The 21,115-nt window shown below is 53.2% G+C and overlaps 9 protein-coding genes across 9 annotated transcripts; 6 read left to right on the top strand and 3 right to left on the bottom strand.

Moving 5' to 3' along the window:
- Positions 1–946: 946 nt before the first annotated feature.
- Positions 947–1,564, top strand: AYL99_04198 (hypothetical protein; the record flags this gene model as incomplete). The annotated part of the gene is made up of 1 exon (XM_018835712.1): positions 947–1,564. One exon carries the CDS (start codon positions 947–949, stop codon positions 1,562–1,564), a length of 618 nt encoding a protein of 205 aa, XP_018695362.1.
- Positions 1,565–2,837: 1,273 nt separating this feature from the next.
- Positions 2,838–4,198, top strand: AYL99_04197 (hypothetical protein; the record flags this gene model as incomplete). Its single annotated transcript, XM_018835711.1, has 2 exons — positions 2,838–3,979; positions 4,036–4,198. 2 exons carry the CDS (start codon positions 2,838–2,840, stop codon positions 4,196–4,198), a joined length of 1,305 nt encoding a protein of 434 aa, XP_018695361.1.
- A 402-nt stretch (positions 4,199–4,600) lies between these two features.
- On the top strand, positions 4,601–5,314 carry AYL99_04196 (hypothetical protein; the record flags this gene model as incomplete). The annotated part of the gene is made up of 1 exon (XM_018835710.1): positions 4,601–5,314. One exon carries the CDS (start codon positions 4,601–4,603, stop codon positions 5,312–5,314), a length of 714 nt encoding a protein of 237 aa, XP_018695360.1.
- A 90-nt stretch (positions 5,315–5,404) lies between these two features.
- Positions 5,405–6,616, bottom strand: AYL99_04195 (hypothetical protein; the record flags this gene model as incomplete). The annotated part of the gene is made up of 3 exons (XM_018835709.1): positions 5,405–6,244; positions 6,296–6,379; positions 6,440–6,616. The coding sequence occupies 3 exons, from the start codon at positions 6,614–6,616 to the stop codon at positions 5,405–5,407; spliced, it is 1,101 nt and encodes a 366-aa protein (XP_018695359.1).
- Positions 6,617–7,927: 1,311 nt separating this feature from the next.
- AYL99_04194 (hypothetical protein) lies at positions 7,928–8,962 on the top strand (the record flags this gene model as incomplete). Its single annotated transcript, XM_018835708.1, has 1 exon — positions 7,928–8,962. One exon carries the CDS (start codon positions 7,928–7,930, stop codon positions 8,960–8,962), a length of 1,035 nt encoding a protein of 344 aa, XP_018695358.1.
- Positions 8,963–10,433: 1,471 nt separating this feature from the next.
- Positions 10,434–12,074, top strand: AYL99_04193 (hypothetical protein; the record flags this gene model as incomplete). The annotated part of the gene is made up of 3 exons (XM_018835707.1): positions 10,434–10,675; positions 10,780–11,583; positions 12,071–12,074. 3 exons carry the CDS (start codon positions 10,434–10,436, stop codon positions 12,072–12,074), a joined length of 1,050 nt encoding a protein of 349 aa, XP_018695357.1.
- Positions 12,075–12,659: 585 nt separating this feature from the next.
- Positions 12,660–14,555, bottom strand: AYL99_04192 (hypothetical protein; the record flags this gene model as incomplete). The annotated part of the gene is made up of 1 exon (XM_018835706.1): positions 12,660–14,555. The coding sequence occupies one exon, from the start codon at positions 14,553–14,555 to the stop codon at positions 12,660–12,662; it is 1,896 nt and encodes a 631-aa protein (XP_018695356.1).
- Positions 14,556–14,905: 350 nt separating this feature from the next.
- Positions 14,906–16,495, bottom strand: AYL99_04191 (hypothetical protein; the record flags this gene model as incomplete). The annotated part of the gene is made up of 1 exon (XM_018835705.1): positions 14,906–16,495. The coding sequence occupies one exon, from the start codon at positions 16,493–16,495 to the stop codon at positions 14,906–14,908; it is 1,590 nt and encodes a 529-aa protein (XP_018695355.1).
- A 1,007-nt stretch (positions 16,496–17,502) lies between these two features.
- AYL99_04190 (hypothetical protein) lies at positions 17,503–19,356 on the top strand (the record flags this gene model as incomplete). Its single annotated transcript, XM_018835704.1, has 1 exon — positions 17,503–19,356. One exon carries the CDS (start codon positions 17,503–17,505, stop codon positions 19,354–19,356), a length of 1,854 nt encoding a protein of 617 aa, XP_018695354.1.
- Positions 19,357–21,115: the final 1,759 nt, after the last annotated feature.

Raw genomic sequence — 21,115 nt, 5'->3', positions numbered from 1 at the left:
CCAAACACCTTCAGTTACGGCCTGGTTAGGAACTTGGGGGTATTCCCGACAGGCCTCGTCTCTGGGCTATGAGCATAGGAACAACAACTCACTAATCACCCCCTTGTACCTTGAACTGCCAATGGGAAGAGGAGGGCAGTCCCTTGAGACAAAGCCTCTTGACCGACAAAGGTTACTGCTGGTGCTGGAAAGCGGGGGTGGTTGATGATAAGTCGGTGGTGGCTGTAGGCACGAGGTACTTAGTACCTATACAGCAGTTACCTCGTGTTGCCCTCAGGCTAGTGGTGCTAATAAGCAGTGCTCCACTCTCCACATTGGGTATAGCCACCGTCTCGATATCACGTCACTGATCCAATCATCTCCCAGCTCCTCGGTTAACTCCCCTTCTTCTACTCCTCCTTTGCAGGGGGGAAAATTCCCGCAGCATGCCAGCCAGTGTCGCGTCTGGATTACCCCCGCTACAGCACCGCTTCTCCCAGCCGAAACTCCCTCATCTCCCATTCCTCGCTTTGTCAGAATTATGTCTCTTCCCACCCCGGTGTTCCAAAGGTGAGTTAGTTCTCGCCAGACCGGTCCCTGCATATGTCAGAAGTCCTGGGCTCTCTGTCATGCCATTCCGAACAGGGCAGGAACCCCTTGTCTTCCCCCGATCGTGCGTCATTCTTGGGGTGACTGAGTGCTCGCGCATTGAGGGCCAGCCTCGTGGATATAACAACACCACAACACCCCTTCCCTCCACCGGCGGTAGTTGCAGTCTTCCATCGACCACGTTCACAGATAATCAACAGGACTAGCAAATTTATTTCGCTCCAGCGACAGACGACCCAACCTAACGTGTTTTAGAACTTGTTGAACCTCGCAACAATAGCAAGCACCGTCGTTGTCAACTTTGGGATCGCCTGTAACGCATTCCCAATAACGAACAATGCAAGCAATTGAACAAAACATGGACTTGGGCTTCCCGACCAATTCCAGCCCCGCCGCTTACGGCTGGTCGTATCCCTCATCAGCCTCTTCGGATCAAAGCTCCATAGACATCTTGGACTTTTTGTTCCACTCGGCTCCAAACTCGCCTGCCGTCCATGCATGCCCGCTCCGCCGGGAGAGCGAGTCGCAGCAACGACGGCAACCTACCCTTTACGGAGACCTATTCTCGCAATCCCCGGCCGTTGATGTGTCGGTCGACTATGCGAGCAGCGAACAGTCAGATGACTTTTGGACGACAAAGGAGGCCACCACCACCGACCTGGCAGATCTGCCCTCGGACTCGACGGCAGCCCAGTCCAAGACGACGGACCGCAAGCACCGGCGTCGAGAGCAGAACCGCAAGGCGCAGAGCAATTTCCGACAGAAGAGGAAGGAGGAAGTCCGCCGCCTCGAGCAAGAGGTCGAGGAACTCAGGGCCCAGGTCGCCTGGTACCACAAACGCGGTCCCACGGTCGGCCTGACAGTCTGCACCAGTTGCCGCAACTTCTTCCCGGCATCATCAGCGGATGTTGTAATGCCTCACACCACAGACTCCGACTTCTTCAACTCAACTCCACCCAATACTTGCACGAGTTGAAAAATTGGACGGCGACAGAGTTGCGATGCATCGCCGAGGCGACCGCTGGGTAGCTTCATGACGGCTCTGCCTCTGGAGAAACGCAAATCAACGTTTCAACATCAAGACAGTGAGGGAGTCTCGGCCACATTCTCGATCACCACACTGCAAATTGCCTATTCCACCAGTTATGGCCTGTGGCATTGGAAAATGCTTCCAACACTGGCCATTCCAGCGCGAGGCCGATACCATTACCCGCTGTCGGGCTTTCCGATGAGCCCTATAGTCCGTCTAGCCCATGTTCGACCAGGCAAATGGGCTTCGACACGGAGACCTGCGACAGGAAGCGCAGCCATGGCCTGATCGGGGTAGAATCGGCGGTGAGGGAATCCAGTCGAGCTGTTGAGCTTCAGAGGTGGTCTTACTGCTGACGTTGGGTGGAACGATTTGGCAACATATCGAGGCAGGAAGCAAGGCAGGCAGGTAACAGCTGTGCTCTATCTGACATCCGTCCCCGGCTTGAAAAGGACTGCGATATGAGTTTCGGAAGGGGGACGGACACCTGGTCAGAGTCTAGGAGGTAATAATTCGGCTTCGGTACATTGCTCACGGCTACCTAATTACTCCGGGGGCCTGAAGTGACACATCATAATAATAACACGCAGGTTAGGATCTCCCAATCAGGAGTCCAGGCGTCCACACGAGCAAAGCTAGCCGTTAAGGTCGGTGCCACCCGCATCTTCACCCCAATTATATTGATCGGTCGAGTCGAAATAGCCTGGAAATTAGTCGTACATGCACAAGTTACGTGCAGGTATTTGTCGTCATCTATACCTATCAGAGATGATTCCCTCCCCGGACTTAGCACAATCAATTAGCCTCATCCGCTAATAAACGACATCCCGGAAATGGATAGGTAGTTGGACGCAATGGGGTTGTAAGTCAGCAGCATCTCTCTACCTCGTTCAGAAACAGTCAGTGTTTGCAATACAACTGGGGGTTTGCCCTCGCATGGGTCTTTCAAAGATATGGCTCCATGCTGGTTTGATTCAGGCCGCCCACGAGGTCGCGAATCTATCTGCTCTACTCTGGCTTGACGGGCTGGATTACTGTCAGATGGGCCCGCACCGTGCAGGGAGTATACCGATATTGAGGAGCGACGGTTGTTGCATAGGTAGGGCCCAGGGATGACTGGGGAGAGAGGAGGGATATATATTACCCCGGGTAAATGCCCTGAAGAAACCGCCCTCTAGAGGCACGCAGTTTGTCCTTCAGGTAGTCCGCCAACGCGAAAATGACCGACCTCAATCTTTCCATCCTCGACCTCGCGCGGCAGGTTCAGGACAGTGCCAGTACAATTTCCAAGTACTTGGAGCAGAACTCCCTCCCTACTCTCTCGCTTGCTGCAGATGCATACCCATTCTTTCCGGGAACAGGGCCAGCGAGCGTCGACAGCTATCCAAGGCTTAGTGAAGACATTTTGAAAGCGCGCTCCCAGATCCAAGACGCATGCAATGCCCTGTCGCAATTGGTGTCAGGTCCAGCTGAAGCATCTTTCAGTTTCTTGACACAACACTTCATGTCGGCGTGCATGCAATATATCTATCATTATCGGCTTGCCGAGGGGGTTCCAGTCTCCGGGGACATCAGCTACAAAGATCTTGCTGCAAAGACGGGCACGCTGGAGGGTCAATGTGCCCGAGTGCTGAAACACGCCATGACCCAGAACATGTTCCGGCAATCCAGACCGGGTCATGTGGCTCATACTGCGTTGTCCGCGACATTGTTGCAACCTGATTTCCGAGACATCGCTGGGTATGTGACCGAGGAAAGCTTCCTTGCTGCCCCCAGGCTCGTCGAGGCCGCGGAGAAGTATCCTGGAAGCCAAGAGAAAAACACGACTGCGTGGAATCTTGGCCACAACACCGACCTACCAATGTTTGAGTTTTTCGAAAAGCATCCAGCTCGATTGCAACGGTTCATGGGCTGCATGAGGTCGCTGGCATCCGGAGAGAGCTACAACTTGAAGCATTTAGTAGGAGCATTCGACTGGAAATCATTGGGAGACGGTCTCGTGGTCGATGTGGGCGGCAGCTTTGGGCATTGCTGTTCCGAAATTGCCAAAGTCGCCCCAGAGCTGAGGTTCATCGTGCAGGATCTCGAGAAGGTGGTAACTCAAGCCCAACAAGAGCGGGCCAGCGACAAGCACGTCGACAGGATCGACTTTCAGACGCACAATTTTTTCAAACCGCAGCCCGTCAAGAATGCCGATGTGTACCTCCTGAGGTTCATCTGCCACGATTACTCGGACAAGTATGCTGCACAGATCTTGAGCAATATTACTCCGGCCATGGGCGCCAACAGCAGGATCATGATCGTTGACTCCATCATGCCTGAAGTTGGTATTCTAGGCAAGTTCGAAGAAAGTCGAGCAAGGTAAGGCTGTCGGTTCCCACGAGAACGAAATAGGAGCACTGACCATTGGCCTTTAGGATCATGGATATCGAGATGATGCTCAGTTTCAACGGGTGCGAGAGGGACGAGAGTGGCTGGAAGTCATTGTTTGAGCAGGCTGATCCAAGTCTGGAGCTGCGTAGCAGTAAGAAGATACCGGGCAATATCCACGCAGTGATGGAGTTGGGACTGAGGAGTTGATGGAAGACACCCAGAAGAAGTAATCGGATTATTATGTAGAGAAATTGACGTGCTGAGCAGCAGAAGTAAGAACCGACTTTCTACCGTCTTGGCGTAAATATCTCGGTAGGAGACTCCAGCCACGGGATGTTGCAAAAAAAACCATCCTCATGTCATCCTCTCTTCGCAGACGATAGATGAATGCCGACCCATATCTACCTAGGAGCACAGAACCCGGACACGATAGAGCGTTGCTCTCGAACTCAATCATGAATTGACGAGGTCTAAGCTGAAATTTCTCCATTCCAACTGCTAATTAATCTTTCTGGTCGCGTGCCACTGGTACAAACGCCCCGAGGCTGATACCCACTTCGCCATATTCTCGCTTTGTCAGTGTTTTCGACACCAATCTTGATATCCAACATGGCCAAGGACAAGAATAAGTACGTCGATCCAGCCACCTATCCCAGCCTTTCCGACCACGAAATCTCCACTGTCCGGAAAATCTACTCCTTCACAGAGACGTACTTCCAGAATCCACGCTTCGACGCATCCCATGACTTTCAACACGTGCGGAGAGTCCTTGGTAATGCTCTAACAATCCTTGAAAAGGAGGAAGAGGAACGGAAACAGAAGGCTTTGCCCGCGTTGAACCCGTTGAGTGTGATTTTAGGCGCGTTGCTGCATGATGTCGAGGACAAGAAGTATGTCGATGTGACGACAGACGGACAGAAGATGACCTTGCAAAAGGCGGTGATTGAGGCCGGTATGTCGCAAAGCTATGCTGAGCATGTACAACTGTTGGTCGAGGGTGTATCGTATTCCTCCGAAATCAAGAATCCTCAGCACGTCAAGGACCTTATTGACATCATACCGGAGCTGGGTATTGTTCAAGATGCTGATCGACTGGACGCCATCGGAGCCATTGGAATTGCTCGATGTTTCACCTTTGGAGGAGCAAAGGGTGCCAGGAGTCTTCAGGACTCGATTCAGCACTTTGAGGACAAGTTGCTGAAGCTGGAGGGGATGATGAAAACTGAGGCTGGAAAGGCAATGGCTAAGGAGAGATCGGACAGGATTCGGGAGTTCATGAAGTGGTGGAAGGATGAGGCTGGTCCGACTGTTGCATCGAATTGAACCACTCATCAGATGCTTGACCTTTGAGACTGGGTTCCCCATCGAGGAATATTCCAGACTGCCAGTGATTGCTGAGGGTTTTGCCGACTATCACGTTTCCTCGGCATCCCCGGGTTCACCAAGATCTTCGCCTGCTTGCGCTAGGGGATCTTCTTTCTCGTGGGTGACAGAATGTGGTGTCGGTCCAGCAGACGTGACCTTGGGTGGCGGAGCAAGTGGTGTTCCCTTCCTCGAAGGTACATGATCTTGCTCGGCACTCTTTTTGGCCCCTTCGGCGAATATGTCATCGAAACCACTGTTCAGAGCGGCTCCGGCGTGGTGTCGCCCCTTTCGTGATCTAGCTGGTAAGGAGGCATTGGGTGGTTGAGCACTGGGGTTCATCAGTGGCGGAGGAGGAATATTCGGGTTAACCATGGGTGGTGGAGGTAGATCCTGAGCTGGCGCAGGCTGGAAGGTGTTGGCGAACACCTCCTGCTGCCCGTTCTCCCAGCTCTTCCTATCCGCATCAAATAGATTTTCTCCCGGGGCCTGCACTTCCTCTCCCAATCCCACGGGCAGGCGATGTAGAGCGCCGAAACCAAGGATCGCTCCCAAAGCGCCCTCACCTCCCCAACCTCTTCGTGGCACGAGTTCCACCTCTCTTACCACATCGAACTCCGAATTGTAGACCCATAATACCAGACTGCGGTTCAGGTGGTCTTCAACGAGCTCGCCGAGAGCAGCTTCCCCCTTCAAGGTACCGCTTGGCGAGCCAAGTATATAGTCGCTGTGTGGTAGGAGGCCCGCTTGATGGGCCGGAGACAACGGAGAGGGAATGTCAAGGACGTGCCAGATATTGTGTGAGGAATTCAGAGGTGCGAGTTGTAGCGAGAGCCCGAGCGTTTCGGGCGGAACAGGAACGGCCACGCTGACCGAGTGTGTTCTTTGGCCCTGTCAAACCGATCAGGAGGGAGTTTATCCAGGCGGAAAGGGAGCTCCTACCTTTGCGCTCCATATATCCAGGGAACAGTATCCGCCGGCGCAGTTGCGCAGTTCGGTTGTAAACAGGGTGGGATCCGGGGAGTCCTTCAGGGAAGTCAGTATGCCATTTCACATGGGTTGCTTCTTGATGAGCTGGACAAGTACCAGATAATGGCCGTTGATGCCTATTATGAAGTCGAACCAGGGTTCAATATGGAGGTCCTTATTTGTGTTTCGCAGGACCTGAAAGCCGTACGAAGTATCCGACGGCCCTGAGTCTGACTGTCGTGGAGGTGGCTCACCATCAAGGCGAGCTATAAAGCGGTTCAATGCACCAAACATGATGGGCAACGTAGCTGAGAAAAGAGAAGGCAAGACTTTATTGGTGTTTGGGCTTCGTTGGAGCTGGACGCTGGCGACCCCAGACAAATTGCAGACACGTGTTGGGATCGATGACGCGCTGGAACATTTGACTCGGCAGGGCACGGCCGAGTTCAGCAAGTCACGCAAATCAATATTCTTGTCCTCTCAGCAACGATGAATGAGGCTCGAAGATTAATGCTATACGAGCTTTTCTTCGGCCGTTCTTGACCAAAGAAATGGCTACATTCATCATGTTTGCTTGCCCTGAAGAGCCTTCAACTGCAGTTCAACTTAGGCACTCATGCCCTGCCCCCTCTGTCGGTCCATCCTTGGATTTTCTTCTCTGTATCATGCATGGGATAGATGTCCCTTCGCAGATGTCCCATGTACACTACTTTGAGGGAGTTTGATGGCATTCAGGCAAGTCACGATAACAGTGAAATGTGGAGGCTTCGGAAATAGAAACGTCTTCAATCGCAACTACCTTTGAAGATGTCACCTCACGGGAGGTACCAGCACTCACTCTATTCATATCATGTGTCCATATGTCTCAGTCCAAAAGAAGATACAAGCTCGAGACAATACGCGCAGCCTGGTGTGTGGCAGCTGTTACTGTAGCCGCTGAGTGCCACTGGGACAATACCACCTCGCGGCTCAACCTCGCATCGGATAAACAGCTTTTCCGTTACGCCGGCTAGCTGGACCATATGCGGTTAGACTTCTTGGGTTTACAATGTCATGATTGGTGGATTCTCAACGTCCTGATTTGCTGCGCCTGCAAACTGGATCTCAGCCTTTTGGTTGCTCAGCCTCCCGAATTATTGAAAGCTCTCTCCACAGAATTCTCTCACTTCAGCTTCGACGTACCTCTGTACCTAGCTTGAGCAATGTCTCGCATGATTTGCCCTTTTGCGAACCAATCGCAACGTAACTCTGACACTGAACACACCACTCACACGTTACAGCAGCTGCTCGAGGCTCAGCACCACAGCCTGTGCAAAACCGAGCAATGCTACACCTCAGTCGTCACCACGGCTCGCATGACGGCGGCAAAGGAGAATTCCTGGTCTACATTCAAGTTTTATAAGAAAGGTGAGTGCCTCTCTGCAGGTAAGTGAATTCTCTATCATCACAAACAACAGCAGAACAACCATAGCAACAATTCCCTTGCCTCCGTTTCCTTACCACAGTCGTTTGAACCAACTCAGCTTCCTTACAACACTCGCTTCAAGCAACACTCCTACAACAATTTCATACTCGTCTCCAAGTATAATTTCGTCAATATCAAAAATGCATTCTTCAATTTCTCTCCTTGTCGCGGCATTTGCTGCAGGCGCTTTGGCTATGCCCGTGGCCGAAACAACTACTTCTTCCTACTATTGCGGCTTCGGTACTAATGCAGATGGTTCGTGCGTCACCCCAACCACGACCTCGAGCTCTGCTTCCTCCACTACCACATCGAGCGTCTATTGTGGATTCGGAACAGCCCTTGATGGCAGTTGCGTTACTCCCACATCCACGTCGTCATCGACTTCATCCGGGACCACGACAACGTCGTATTACTGCGGCTTTGGCACGGCCTTGGACGGCAGCTGCAACACACCCACATCAACTCCATCAAGCACAACGACGACATCATTGTACTGTGGCTTTGGCACAGCGTTGAACGGCAAATGCGTTACTCCCACAACCACCACTACCTCAGTCTCATCGACGACGACGACCTCGTCGGTCTGGTGTGGATTCGGCACCGCGCTTGACGGGAAATGCGTCACTCCCACCACCTCTACAACATCGGTCTCATCTACGACGACCTCGTCGGTCTGGTGCGGATTTGGCACGGCCCTCAACGGAAAATGTGTCACCCCAACCAGCACCAGCACGTCGACTTCCAGCACCAGCACCAGCACCAGCACCACCACCCACTCCTCCTCTCACTCAACCACTACCACAACAAAGAGCTCTAGCAGCAGCACCAGCAGCGTCACGACTACTTCAGCCAGCACCTCCCCGTCTCACTACTGTGGATTTGGCACTGCCTTGAACGGGAAGTGCAACCCAGCCCCGACCTCGACCAGCACCTCAACGACTTCCACCTCCACTCCAGCCTCCCACTGGTGTGGATTCGGAACCGCTGCCAATGGTCAGTGCAATCCGGCACCTACAACCACCACAACTCCTCATTGGTGCCCTGCTCCCGCCACAGTGACTGTCACTGCCACCCCTACCTTGGCCCCAAACTTTTTCTATGGCCTAAGTGATTGTGTTGGTTGCCAAACGATCACGATTACCATGGCCGTGCCGACGTCGATCGGTGCCTGGTAAGAACTGGTTCCAAGTCGATGAGCAACGTCAGTAATGTATGTGGACAAGAGTTGAGCTGCAGGGCAGCACGTCTTTCTTGGAGCGGTTTGCATGTCTTTGAGCATAGCGGGAGTTTTGGGATAAATAGAGTAATATACACATCGACCATAATCACTCCTTGAAATATATACAAACATTACATTTGAGTCTATCCGACCTTCCTGTTATGATTAAAAAAGATTCTGTCTGACAACGCTATTTGAAACCCCTCAACTGCACTAGAGGCAAGGAGCAGTTTTCGTCAGACCGACACATTTCTTTTCTTAACTCCTCGCCAAATCGTCACCTCATCAATGCGTCTCTCTTCTTGCCTCTACCCTTTACATCTCCAGCGAAACCTACCCCTTCCGCGAAAGCCGGAGGTGACAAGGTGAAGTCCAGAGCTCCTCCTTCAACACCATCTTCCATCTGCACAGTGCATGGGCCATGGTCAACGTTTTTTTGCGTGACTGGTGATGATTCATTCACCCCCCTTGTCGAGCTAAGCAATTCTCACCACTGCAGGAGAACTATGCTATACTATCTACCCCTGACATAAACATCCCGGTAAGATAACCAAACACCTCTGTGCGACATGGTCTCAAAGGCTAGGAAGGCTTCAAAGGACCTGCGATGTCATCTAGACGAAGCTCTCTGAGTCTGGGCCAAGTGGTCCTGGATACACCCCTACGTCAGCCCTTTCCTTTTCTTCTCTCTCAACGGCCAAAATACGCACCGAAGTGAGTCTGTGCGCAAATAAATGAACGTCTTGCTCTCTTGAATGCCGACTACGCAGAGTCACCGACGGGCCGAAGGATTCTGTTAAGGCCACTGGGAGAATCGTCCACCTACCAGGCCATTTTCTGCCGTTGAAGGAGTCATCCTTTGCGGTCTGACCGTCGACATGGTAGCCTCCGCCTCAATTGGAGCAAGGGAACGTGCAGTGCCCTTCTGGAAGCCGCTTGGTGCCAGGGGAGGTCAGTGACATTTTGATACACTATTCGTCTGAACACCTTGACCAGGGGCAAATCTAGCCACGCCCGCAACCATCCCCTGCGTCTGCGAAGCCTGCACTGCGCCTCTGGTCCGGCCGATTGTAGCGCCACCTGAACGACAAACCGACCAGGAACTCGATGCTCTGAACCAATTACTGCGAGAGCCCCAGCAGGGTCGGTGCGGAGCGGCCAGATGTACTTCTGCCCGTCTCGGCACCAACTCCCGAATCGTTATCTTGGAAGGCAGCAATGTCAGTGGCTGAGTATTGGACACTCGCTCGGAGTCTCACCGTGCGAGTCATCGATTTGGCTGAGTTATTTCTCTGAGAGAAGGTGAGGTGAATCTATAAAAGACTACTCAGGTTCCGGCGAGTCCCCTCTATATTCGTCGATCCACAATACATAACTCCCCTTACTCCTCAGCCTTCTGAGCCTGTCATATTCGACTCTCCTTCAGCATGCTTTCCATCCACATCGACGGGCTCTACGAAGTTCTCGGCATCAACGACCCCGGAATACAATCTACATGCATTGGGTACTGTAGAAGTGGTCGGAGGTGCCGAAACCCAGTGGCAGAGGCATCTCGCGACGCAGCTGAAGACCAGCTTGAAGATATCTGCGACGCTTTGGGCCGGGGAGTGGAACCCTCGACGCTGGAAACACAGTTGCAAAGCGCGGCAAAATTGCTCCATTGCAAAAGGTACGTCTGTCGCGTACACGCGCAGACTTGCCTCAGTCCGCGTGGTTTTCCGTTCAGAAAGGACCAAACCACCAATTGACACGGATTTTTGACGAAATCATTAGATACCACCAGTCCCAGGCACCCGAGAAAACCGAGGAATGGATTGATGATTTGGTCAAACACATTGAGGAACGCAAAGTGGCAAGACGCTCTGAAAGGGGTCAGCCTCCACGCTCTTCTCAACCTGGTCAACGGCGATCCAGCGATGGTCAAGTCGTATTGCCAATGGATAGAGCAGCGGAATCTCCGCTCTCGTCGGCCGGGAATAGGGACCTCTCTGCCGCATTGGACCGCCAGTTACAGACTCAGCAAGAGATTCTGAGAACCCTGGGCGAAATCTTAGCCAGGCTGGACCGATCGACATTCCGAGCGGCAATTCCAGCCTTTGACGCGCGCCCTGGAAGTTCTGGCGCTGGAGCACCCGCGGGAGAAGAAATCCACGACGAAGTGTCGTCTTCAACCTCTGGTCATGACCATACCCGCCAACCTATCTCCCAGCCTAAAGTCAGCATCGGCGAGCTGCCGGGAAGATATCCACCACAGCCATCTTCATCTCGCGGTCCGACTGCCACCTCTTCGTCCTCGTCCTCGTCTTCGTCTTCGTCTTCGTCGTCATCTAGAAAAAACCTCATTTCTTCCGCGCGCACTTCCACTTCCACCTCCACTTCCACCTCCCTGTCTGCGAGAAGGGGAAAGGTAGTGGCGGCAAAATGCGGGATCTGCCTGTCCCAACTGCCCTCCACCCGCAGTCGAGACAACAGTGCTAAGATCTGGCGCTGTACGACGTGCCACAACGAGACGCACGCCATGTGTTTCGACAAGTGGATAGAGCAATCCTCCGACAGCGTCGTGAGGTGCATATACTGGTACGTTCTCCTGTCATCTCTTGGGGGAGTTTCTCTCCGTCCTCTCCCATCTTCTCCTACCCCTCTCCTGGTTATCATGTATTGTGTCCACACGTGTGGCAGACGTGCTCTCCAGACGGGTATTTTCAAGCATGCAAGCAAGCGAATGACAAATCGGAAATCTGCATCTTCTAACTCTTCTGTTGCTAGCCGATCATCCGTTTGAACAAACTAGTGAGTTGGACCCGTGGTCATTTCACTATGCTATGTCGGTCCGCGACGGCTTTTTGACGGTGTCACCACTGGTGTATATTCATCTTGTTCACACCAGCTAGGAGGTTGATGGGTAGGGATGCGAGTGCGGTCGTGCTGGCTGGTCTAGGGAGGGGTCTTCGGCGCAATGAGTGGAATGGGTCGCATGTCTGGGAGCCTTCATTTCTATGTATCTGGACTTTTACTTCCTTACAATCGGAATTCTGACACTCTGGATCGAGATTCTTAACAGAAGGTAGACTACAGAAACGAATTCTCACGCGACGTCTCGCGAGGTATCGAGCGGTCGAGCGCCTATACAGACTGTTTGGTATGGAATAGCGGCGTGGTTGGTACTTGTGGGACGAGAATGGATACACACGGAATGGTCTTGTATCTCTGCTCGGTGTTATATTGCCACGAGTAACTCATTCTGCAGAAATCACGTTCTTCAGGGGATAGTGGAATGCTCGAGGGCGAATTCTGGCTTCTGGATGCGAGACGCTTCATGTGACGTATCCCCTTTGCTTCGTTCTTGGTGCCAATGGAGAGGGTAGGTACTCATGGACCAATTACTGTAAGTAGTGTCTCTGTCCTATTGTTGCATCTGGCATTGAAGACTGTCTGTCTCTCTGTACGGACTAACTGAAGAATCTATATGCCTGAGATGCCCCCCTTCTCGTCGACCTTCTTTTTCGAACGAGGCTGGGGCAAGTAAAGGCGCAGAATCCCCGAGGATGAAGGACTTTTCCATCCACCCAACCGTGCCAGCTAAAACCACAGGTATCAAGCAGCGTCCTCATGCACTGCCAGGCTGCCGTGGATGAACCAAACCAAGAACCAATTTACACTTTCACAAAGCAAAAAGCATGGTAGAACGCCACGGCATCTTTCTCATCCTCACTCAAAACCATCTCCCCCCCTTCATGCCGGGTCACTCCCATCCTCGCCGCCAGACTCATCATCTCGTGATTGCCTTGCTCTTGCTGCCAAATATCCAAGAACGGCTTCCTGTAACGTTGCTCCAGGTTGTAGTTCTCCGCCAACGCCCGAAACGCTTCCCAGGGTACCACGAATTCAGGAACATCCACGGCTTCGGCCATCCAATAGGTATATTTCCAGCTGAAGGGTGGACGAAAGGATCCATCTGGTTGCAAGGGACGCAGCGGGTCCATTGGGAAGCGGACGTTGTAGATGGAATTGCCCCATTGAGGGCCTTCCTCGTCGGCCTCACCCTCTTCTTTCTCACTCTCAGCGCCACGCGAACCGTTCTCCGCAGCCCTCTTCGCCTCTTTGTCCTTGAACCACTGTCGAATCTTCTCCGCGCAAACATCGCTGTTGGGGACCACTCCAATAAAGCGTCCTCCTTTCTTCAGACTCCCTGCCACGTTGCGGAGCATCATTCGTACTTTCTCCTCGGACTCGAACGAGTAGTGCATGGCGAACATACAAGTCACAACGTCAAATCCACCACCGCCCCAGCGACTGATTTGGCCATTGCCCGCGTTGGGGTCGATGCCGACCTCACGAATGATGCCGACATCACCAATCCAAGCACCGAAACAGTCTTGCGGGACGAAGCGCGCGTCAAAAATTGGACGACGACCTCGCCGCATCTGTTGGTATCGTTCACGAGCTTGTTGGATACTCGTCTCCGCGGGATCAAGACCGACATACAATCCAATTGTTTGCGGAGCCAGCTGCCATTTTCCCAAGTCACCACCTTTACCGCATCCGATGTCGAGGACACATAGCGGCTTCTGTGCCGCTGGTTCTTTCGCTTCTTCGCCCCATCCCAACTCTTCCTCCTCAACCTTCTCTTCCGGACTGAATTTGTGGATGAGGCATGACTTGATCCAATTATTGAAACTGCGTAATCCTTTGATTTGAGACTCATTTCTTCGCCAGTCTCGTCCCCTCTCCTTCACCCACTCCGGCCTCGCGTTGTAGAATTGATTTGAGACTTCTTGAACGCCACGGTTGACTTGAGCGACTAGCCCGGCCTGTTTCTGCTCGCGTTCCGCAGCAAGGCGCTGTTGTTCGGCCAGCACGTTGCGGCCACGACCCCGAGCGCCGCCGGGACGGATGATATCTCGTGGTGGAGAGTCTCGGATGGGAGAGGGGGATCTGCGGTGCTCTCGAGGAGGAGACCGGCGACGGTAGGCGTCTAAAGGAGAACGTCTTCGAGGAGGGGATCGCGATCGTCGGTTGGACAGCTCGTCCCTCCGACCTCTTCCTCGTCGGTCATCGGTATCCGGTCGTCGACTATATGCGCTGGGTACCGGGCGAGATGTGGAGATTTCGCCTTCTTCTCTTGCTTTGCGTGGGATACGGGGAAGGTCTGCGGGTGTCTGGGGCTTAGGTTTCGCAGGAAGAGTCCCATTCATTGGAGGCTTGGGGGAAGAGTTGTCTCGTCTTGACGGTGAAATGGAAGCGCGTGCTTTCTTCGTCGGAGGCGTGTCCTCATTGTCCTGTCTTTTTATCTTGGACGTGAGCTTTACATCTCCGTCAAGCGACTCTGATCGCCTGCGCTTTCGCGACGGGTCCGCAGCGTCTTCTGCCGTAGGACTTGACGTAGGCGGGGCGGTAGTCTTTGCATCTTCCTCAGCATCTTCGGCAATGGCCTGTTCAGCTATGGTGTCTATAGTGTCTGGCAATTCTTTAAACGTGTCGCGAGCAGGATCATACGCAAAAGATGATCGTCGCCTAGGGGGCCCGGGCGCGCGAGGGGGGTTGGACATGTTTGACGAGAGGTGCTGTGGCCTCGGCAGTGGCGAACCTGTTATGCTGGCAGCCCGTGTTACAGAACGGGGGTGAGTGTCAGAATATCCTCACTCTTTTTCAAATCAGAAATGCAGGATGATAGGAGTACCTGAGACTCGGTATTGTCGTAAAGGAAAACGGAAACGGTAGACGACAATTGCACAAAGTTACGGTGAAGGAAATGCGCACCGGGACGTGCTACGGCGCATCATTAGATCCAACTTTTGTATGTTCGACTGAGAGCTAGGACATCATCACTTGTGCATGTCTCCATCTCACATACACTATTTGAATCTGGTCTTCTTGAGTTGACCATCTATATATCAGTTCACTTGGTGGTTTCATGGATTTCCCTGGTGGTGTCGTGTGCGGCCTGTGACTCCACCTCGTCATCATCTTTGGTGGGAAGTCTGTCCACGGTACCAAAGACAATTTCCATCTCTTCCAAGCTCTTGCCCGTAGTCTCCTTGAGCACGAAATAGCTGTAGACGATGATGGCATAGTTGAATATGGCAAACATGAGGAAAGTCCTCCAGCCGATATTGGAAATGGCGTGGGGAGTGATCTGGCTCATGACGAAGTTGAAGAGCCACTGACTGGCCGCACCTGTCGCAACACCAATCTCTCGGATCCGATTGGGGAAGATCTCGCCTATGTAGAGCCATGGCAGTGGGCCCCAAGACATATTGAATGAGAATGCTTCGAGATAGACCATTGCGATGCCAGCCGCTCCCGACGGTGTGATGCCCTTGGCGGATGGTTTCGGGGGATGCGTGTCAACGATCAGTGCAATGATGAGCATGAAACTCCCCATTGCAAATGCGCCCACCATGAAGGGGATCTTGCGGCCAAATTTTTCGACGAAGAAGAGGATGAAGATCAGGACACCGGCCATCTTGACAAGCCCGAAGAAGCCCGTGATGAAGAGTGTCTTGTTGCCAGCTCCGATTGTGGCGAAGATCTGAGGGGCGTAGTAGGCGAGGGAAGTGTTGCCCGTCAATTGTGCGCACAGCTGAATCGTGATGCTGATGAACATTCGATATCTGTTCGACGGCAGAAGCAGTTCCTTCCACGTCAAGCCTTCAGATTCTCGCACTTCCAATTCCACCCCAGCAAGGATCTCCTCAAACTCGGCTCGAATCTCTGGGCTATCGACGCCGCCACGGACCCAAAGGAGGGAAGCATAAGCCTCTTCGTTGCGACCCTTCTTCGCAAGCCATCGAGTAGACTCCTTCACCAGCAACATGCCCAGCCCAAGGAGGCCTCCAGGGACCAGCTGTAGGCCAACCGGAACCTGCCATTGCATTGACGAAGTCTCCGAAATGCCCACCTGAGCCGCATAGTCGACCCAGTAACTGACGCATACGCCAGTTGCAAAGAAAAGCTGAAAGCAGGAGCCAAGCTTGCCTCGAATCTCTTTCGGCGCCATCTCTGCGGAGAACATTGGCACCAGCACTGTGGCTGCTCCAGTCCCTAGACCGGAGATGACTCGCCCAGCATAGAAAACGCCAATGGAATGCGACTTGACTACTTGCAAGATGCACCCGGTGCAGAAAACGACAGAGGCGATAATGAATCCCCATCTCCGGCCCAGCCATCCGGTCAACGGCCAGATGAAGAAGCAGCCGAAAAAGGCACCCGCTTGCAGAATCGACACGCAGTTTGAATTGACCTGCGTCTTGTCGGCCTTTGAGTAACCGAAGTCCCTTTGAAAGGAGGGAAAGGTCAAGACGCCTCCCACAATCCCCGTGTCGTAGGCGAAAAGGAAAGAGCCAATACAGCACAATGCCACAACGTAGCAAGCTCGAAATGTCCCAAGTGCTTTACCCATCTTGATTTCCTCTTCAGTCGCGACTGGTGGTTCGGGGGTGTCGCCTTGCTGCAAAAGCTGATAACCGGCGGAAGAGGAGGAGGCCATGGCTGAGGTCTTATAACGACGCAGCTGACCGCCTGTCGCACTCGCTTCCTCGACCACCCTCCGGTGCAGTGGCCACCGGACTGCAATTCCTATGGACAGGATGGGCCAAAATGTTGGAAGAGAGAAACATGGGTAGTCAATCACGCCATGGATGCGGGGGACTCTAGCGTTTGGATAACCAGATGTAAAGGGTATGAGTCGCGTAGATCCAGGTGGTATCTGTGAGGGGTGTGAGAGAGGATCGACAAGTGGATGGATGCGAGCCGGTGTCACATTGAGGAGTAGGTAGGGGCGCGAGCCGTTCGTGACAACTTAGATATACAACAGGTGACGAGCAAGGATGTGTGTGCATGTGTCGTGGGTCGTGATCGAGGAAGATTGGCTGAAGATGATGGTGGTTGGAGGGTGAGACTGCGAGCACGCCATCATGCGCATGTACAAAACCTGCCAAGTTGCGGCGTTGTCATTGGCGATGGGGTGCATGTGCTGTCTGTAGATGGTTCTTTTGCGCCGATTATGGCTATGGCTTTCTTGTTGCTCGTATTCTTCTTCATAAGCCTCCAAGGGAGGGAGTCACCGCGATCTATTATGGCTGTAACAACCAAGAGAGCAATGCTTGCTCCAGCTTTCCCCAGATTCTGTGGCGTGGGCCAAGGCACTTTCACAAGGACTTCCCCGCCTTTGACACCGACTAGGTGGCGAGTTTAGGCACCAAGCGCCTAAAGTTGGGGGTGCTTATGACTATTGTCGCAGGGCCTTTTAGAGCGGCGGGTCTGCAAACCTGCCCCTCCACAAGCCCCTCAGCTCCTACCTGAAGTAGTACCGAGATTGGTCCCTGGCGCAATACCTGAAGCCTCGTTGTGTGAGATTGCTCCGGTCACTTCGTCTCCCCACTCGCTACCAGTTCGAACAGGCATCTCGCTGTCGTTCTCATTGTTCTCGTGTTTATGCTTCGGGGTTGGTTCTTTTGTTCCTGCACCATTGACCGTGTATAGGCTCTCTCCAGCATGGCTGCTAAACGCCCCAACTTCCTCATCATCGTTGCCGATGACATGGGATTTTCAGACGCCGGCTGCTTCGGGTCTGAGATTCGCACCCCCAATATCGACAAGTTAGCAAGAGAGGGCATTCGTCTTACAGGCTTCCATGCCGCCGCCGCATGCTCTCCGACGAGAGCAATGATCCTGACGGGTACCGATCACCACATTGCAGGCTTAGGCAACCTGATCGAATGGACGGATTTCTCAGGGCAGAACTTCCCCAAGGGTAGCAAATATTCGACCGCCCCTCAAAGAGGCATGCCGGGCTATGAAGGGTACTTGAATGCTCGAGTGGCCGCACTGCCCGAGATCTTGAAAGAAGGAGGATATCACACTGTCATGAGTGGAAAGTGGCATCTAGGACTCACTAAAGAGCGAAGCCCTCAGGCGCGAGGATTTGACCGAAGTCTAGCCCTCTTGCCAGCGTGCTCGAATCATTACGACTGGAGACCGGAGGCCGACTTCCCAAAATTCCTGGAGAAGAGTGTCATTGCATTACACATGGAGGACGACCACTATGTCAAAGATCTGCCCGAGGGATGGTACTCGAGCGATGGGTACGGAAACCGGATGCTGCGCTATCTGAAAGAATGGAAAGAGGACCAGGAGCTGTCCAAGAAGCCATTCTTCGCATACTACCCCTTCTCTGCCCCGCATTGGCCTCTCCAGGCCCCCAAGGAATATATCGATCACTATCGAGGCATTTACAAGGAAGGCCCAGAAGCTCTCCGTCAGGCCCGGCTGAAGAAGCTGATTGAACTGGGGATGATACCCAAAGATGTCAAGCCCCATCCAGTTGTTGCAGACGAAGTCCCAGGGTGGGACGAAATGGACGACTTTCACAAGAAGGCGTCTTCTTGTTCGATGGAAGCCTACGCTGGGATGGTCGAGTGCCTAGACCACAACATCGGCCGCGTAACCGACTATCTGGAGTCAATTGGCGAGTTAGACAACACCTACATCATGTTCTTCTCAGATAATGGTGCCGAGGGAGCTGCGTACGAAGCATATCCCATGGTGGCGGGTGAGTTGATGGAACATATTGGCAAGTACTACAACAACTCGCTCGAGAACATTGGCAACAAGGACAGTTTCGTCTGGTACGGCCCACGTTGGGCTCAGGCCGCAACCGCCCCGAGTAGACTGTATAAGGCATACACGACAGAGGGAGGCGTCCGCGTGCCTTGTGTCATTCGCTATCCGCCGATGCACAAAGGGCGAGAAGGTGAAATCACCGAAACATTTGCAACCGTGATGGACATTGCGCCCACACTGCTTTCTCTCGCAGGCATCGATCATCCCTCTCCCGAATGGAACGGTCGGCAGGTTGTACCCATGCGTGGCAAGGACATGATACCGTGGCTGAGTGGGAAGCAAGACCTAATCCACGACCCCGACGAAGCATTTGGGTGGGAACTCTGTGGACGTGCTGCAATTCGCAAGGGACCGTGGAAAGCAGACTTCATTCCCTTCCCCAAGGGCACCTCGGCGTGGCAGCTGTACGATCTCTCCAAGGATCCTGGCGAGACGGAAGATCTGGCTACCAAGCACCCAGAGATCCTCAAGGAGCTGCTTGATCTGTGGGAGGTTTATTGCGAGGAGACTGGCGTGGTCCCCTTGCAACCAGAACTCGGTGCCCGCTTCCACGAAGCCGTTGAATCACAGATGAAAGAGGGCGAATGGATCGAGTACGAGTACTGGAAGCCGGGGGCGTTAGAGGAGAGGAGACGGCAAGAATTCGTCCGAGAGATCGCGAAGGTGAGTGATCCCAGAATCAAAGAGGCGGCCGGGGGACAACCCGTCAACGTAGCCGGTGCGTGAGAGACGGTGCGATCGGTCGATACGAATGGAACCGCAAAGCCTTACCGCGTAGCTGAGGCCGCCATGATGCGCACGAGGATAGACCAAAAAGCATGAGACCTATTGAAATACACGCAGTAGACAGGGCCTTGCACCATCAGCGAAGGAATCAAACAGTCGGCACATATCGACGTCGATGTCGATGTCACTGGCAAACAACAATAGTGCAGTACTTCAGCTGTTGCCGTAGCGGGCCTCACAGATCGGTTTCCTATATTGGCATGTGGTCTCCCTTCCGTGGCGCGGACCTTTCTAGCCCTGAACACAGCTGCCCTGCCCCTGCCAGCCCGCCACAAGACTAAAAGCAAACAAGAGCACAGCTCTCGGTAAGCGCTAGATCCCGTCTCTGACGTGGACTGCAGCTCTGGCCCGTGGTCGACGCCTAAAATCAAATCTACAAGAGTACATCAAGAGCCTCGAGAGACCACTCGTTCGAACATCTATCACTGCTCCCTGCTCTCCTCGTGTATAATAACGCAGTTCTTTCCCCAACCTCTGAACAAGAAAGACAACAATTCCTCGACTGAACCCGTTTCCAGAGTATCTATCACTACCAAGCCACAATACAAACATGGCTGCCACCAAGCGCCCATCGCTGTTCTCGCGTCTCTCGTCAGCCTCGTCATCCTCTACCAGCGACGCTGCTTCTATCAAGTCCGCAGCCTCGGTGTCCTCCATGCAGCCGCTGCTCTCGAAGGCTCGGGGGAAAGTCACTCTTCGATCATCATCGCAGGCCAGAGCCAACGACAATATGTTCAACTTCAACATGAGCTGGCCCTACTGCACCTCCGACGGGGCAGCTATCTCGGAAAGCAGGTCGCCTTAGGCATCTCTCTCCTCGTTCAGCAAACGTCGATCGGCAGCTGAAAAGCTGTGCTCTGCAATTACTTGGCCCCTTTCAACGGCTAGGACGGAATCAATCATTCGATCATTGGCAGTCATCACCCTCCTCAGACCAAACGCCTGCCGAAACCGGAAGGCGATCTGCTCCTCGCATATTACATTTGTTTATCAGCTGTGCCCTATCCACTGCACACCCTCGTGGCCATCTAGCTCGATCTTGATGGTCGCATCCCCGCCCCACAATTTCCCCAGATGTGTCGTATAGGAGTCATTGTCCGGGTTGATTGATTATTACTTGTCGCATATGGGCGTTGTTCCATTATTACTGAACTCAGCTGGCTGCCAGCTCTTGGGGGTTTCGGTACGAACCAACCTCCCCCTCGGGGGAATTGACAGCTCGGTTTAGGTGCCCCCCCTGGACTGGCCTGGTGAGCCTATCGTGTTGCGCTGGGGCTTCTTCTGTGGTGGGTGCACCAGTGCATGGTGGTGCCTGGACTATGTATTCCGTCCGTCTACTATCACTCGTACTACATAGGCTATGATATATCTTTACACTCCCGAATCGGAGAAATGACGACGAATACAAACTTTTCTTCAATTGGGAAACACATGTTTCGAAAGATGTAATGAGCTCACTGAAACAGCGGTTTTAGGCTGGTTTGGCTTCACATGCTGAGGTACTGCAATTACTACTGCACCCCTTTAAAAAAAAATAACTATAGCGAACCGACTGAGCAGTCCATACATGTCCGAACAAGCCTCAGTCTGGCATGGTAGGGCAGGTCGGGGAGGGTGGAAATCTCGTCGAACGAACCCAACTAGATCCTCGACGGGTATCAATGGCATAAAGATATCTGGAGGAAGTGCCTACGGAGGA

Source organism: Fonsecaea erecta (genome assembly GCF_001651985.1).
Source record: "Fonsecaea erecta strain CBS 125763 chromosome Unknown Scaff3, whole genome shotgun sequence".
NCBI lineage: Eukaryota > Fungi > Ascomycota > Eurotiomycetes > Chaetothyriales > Herpotrichiellaceae > Fonsecaea > Fonsecaea erecta.
The sequence above is the reverse complement of the archived record's forward strand: the minus strand, read 5'-3'. Positions and strand labels throughout refer to the sequence as shown.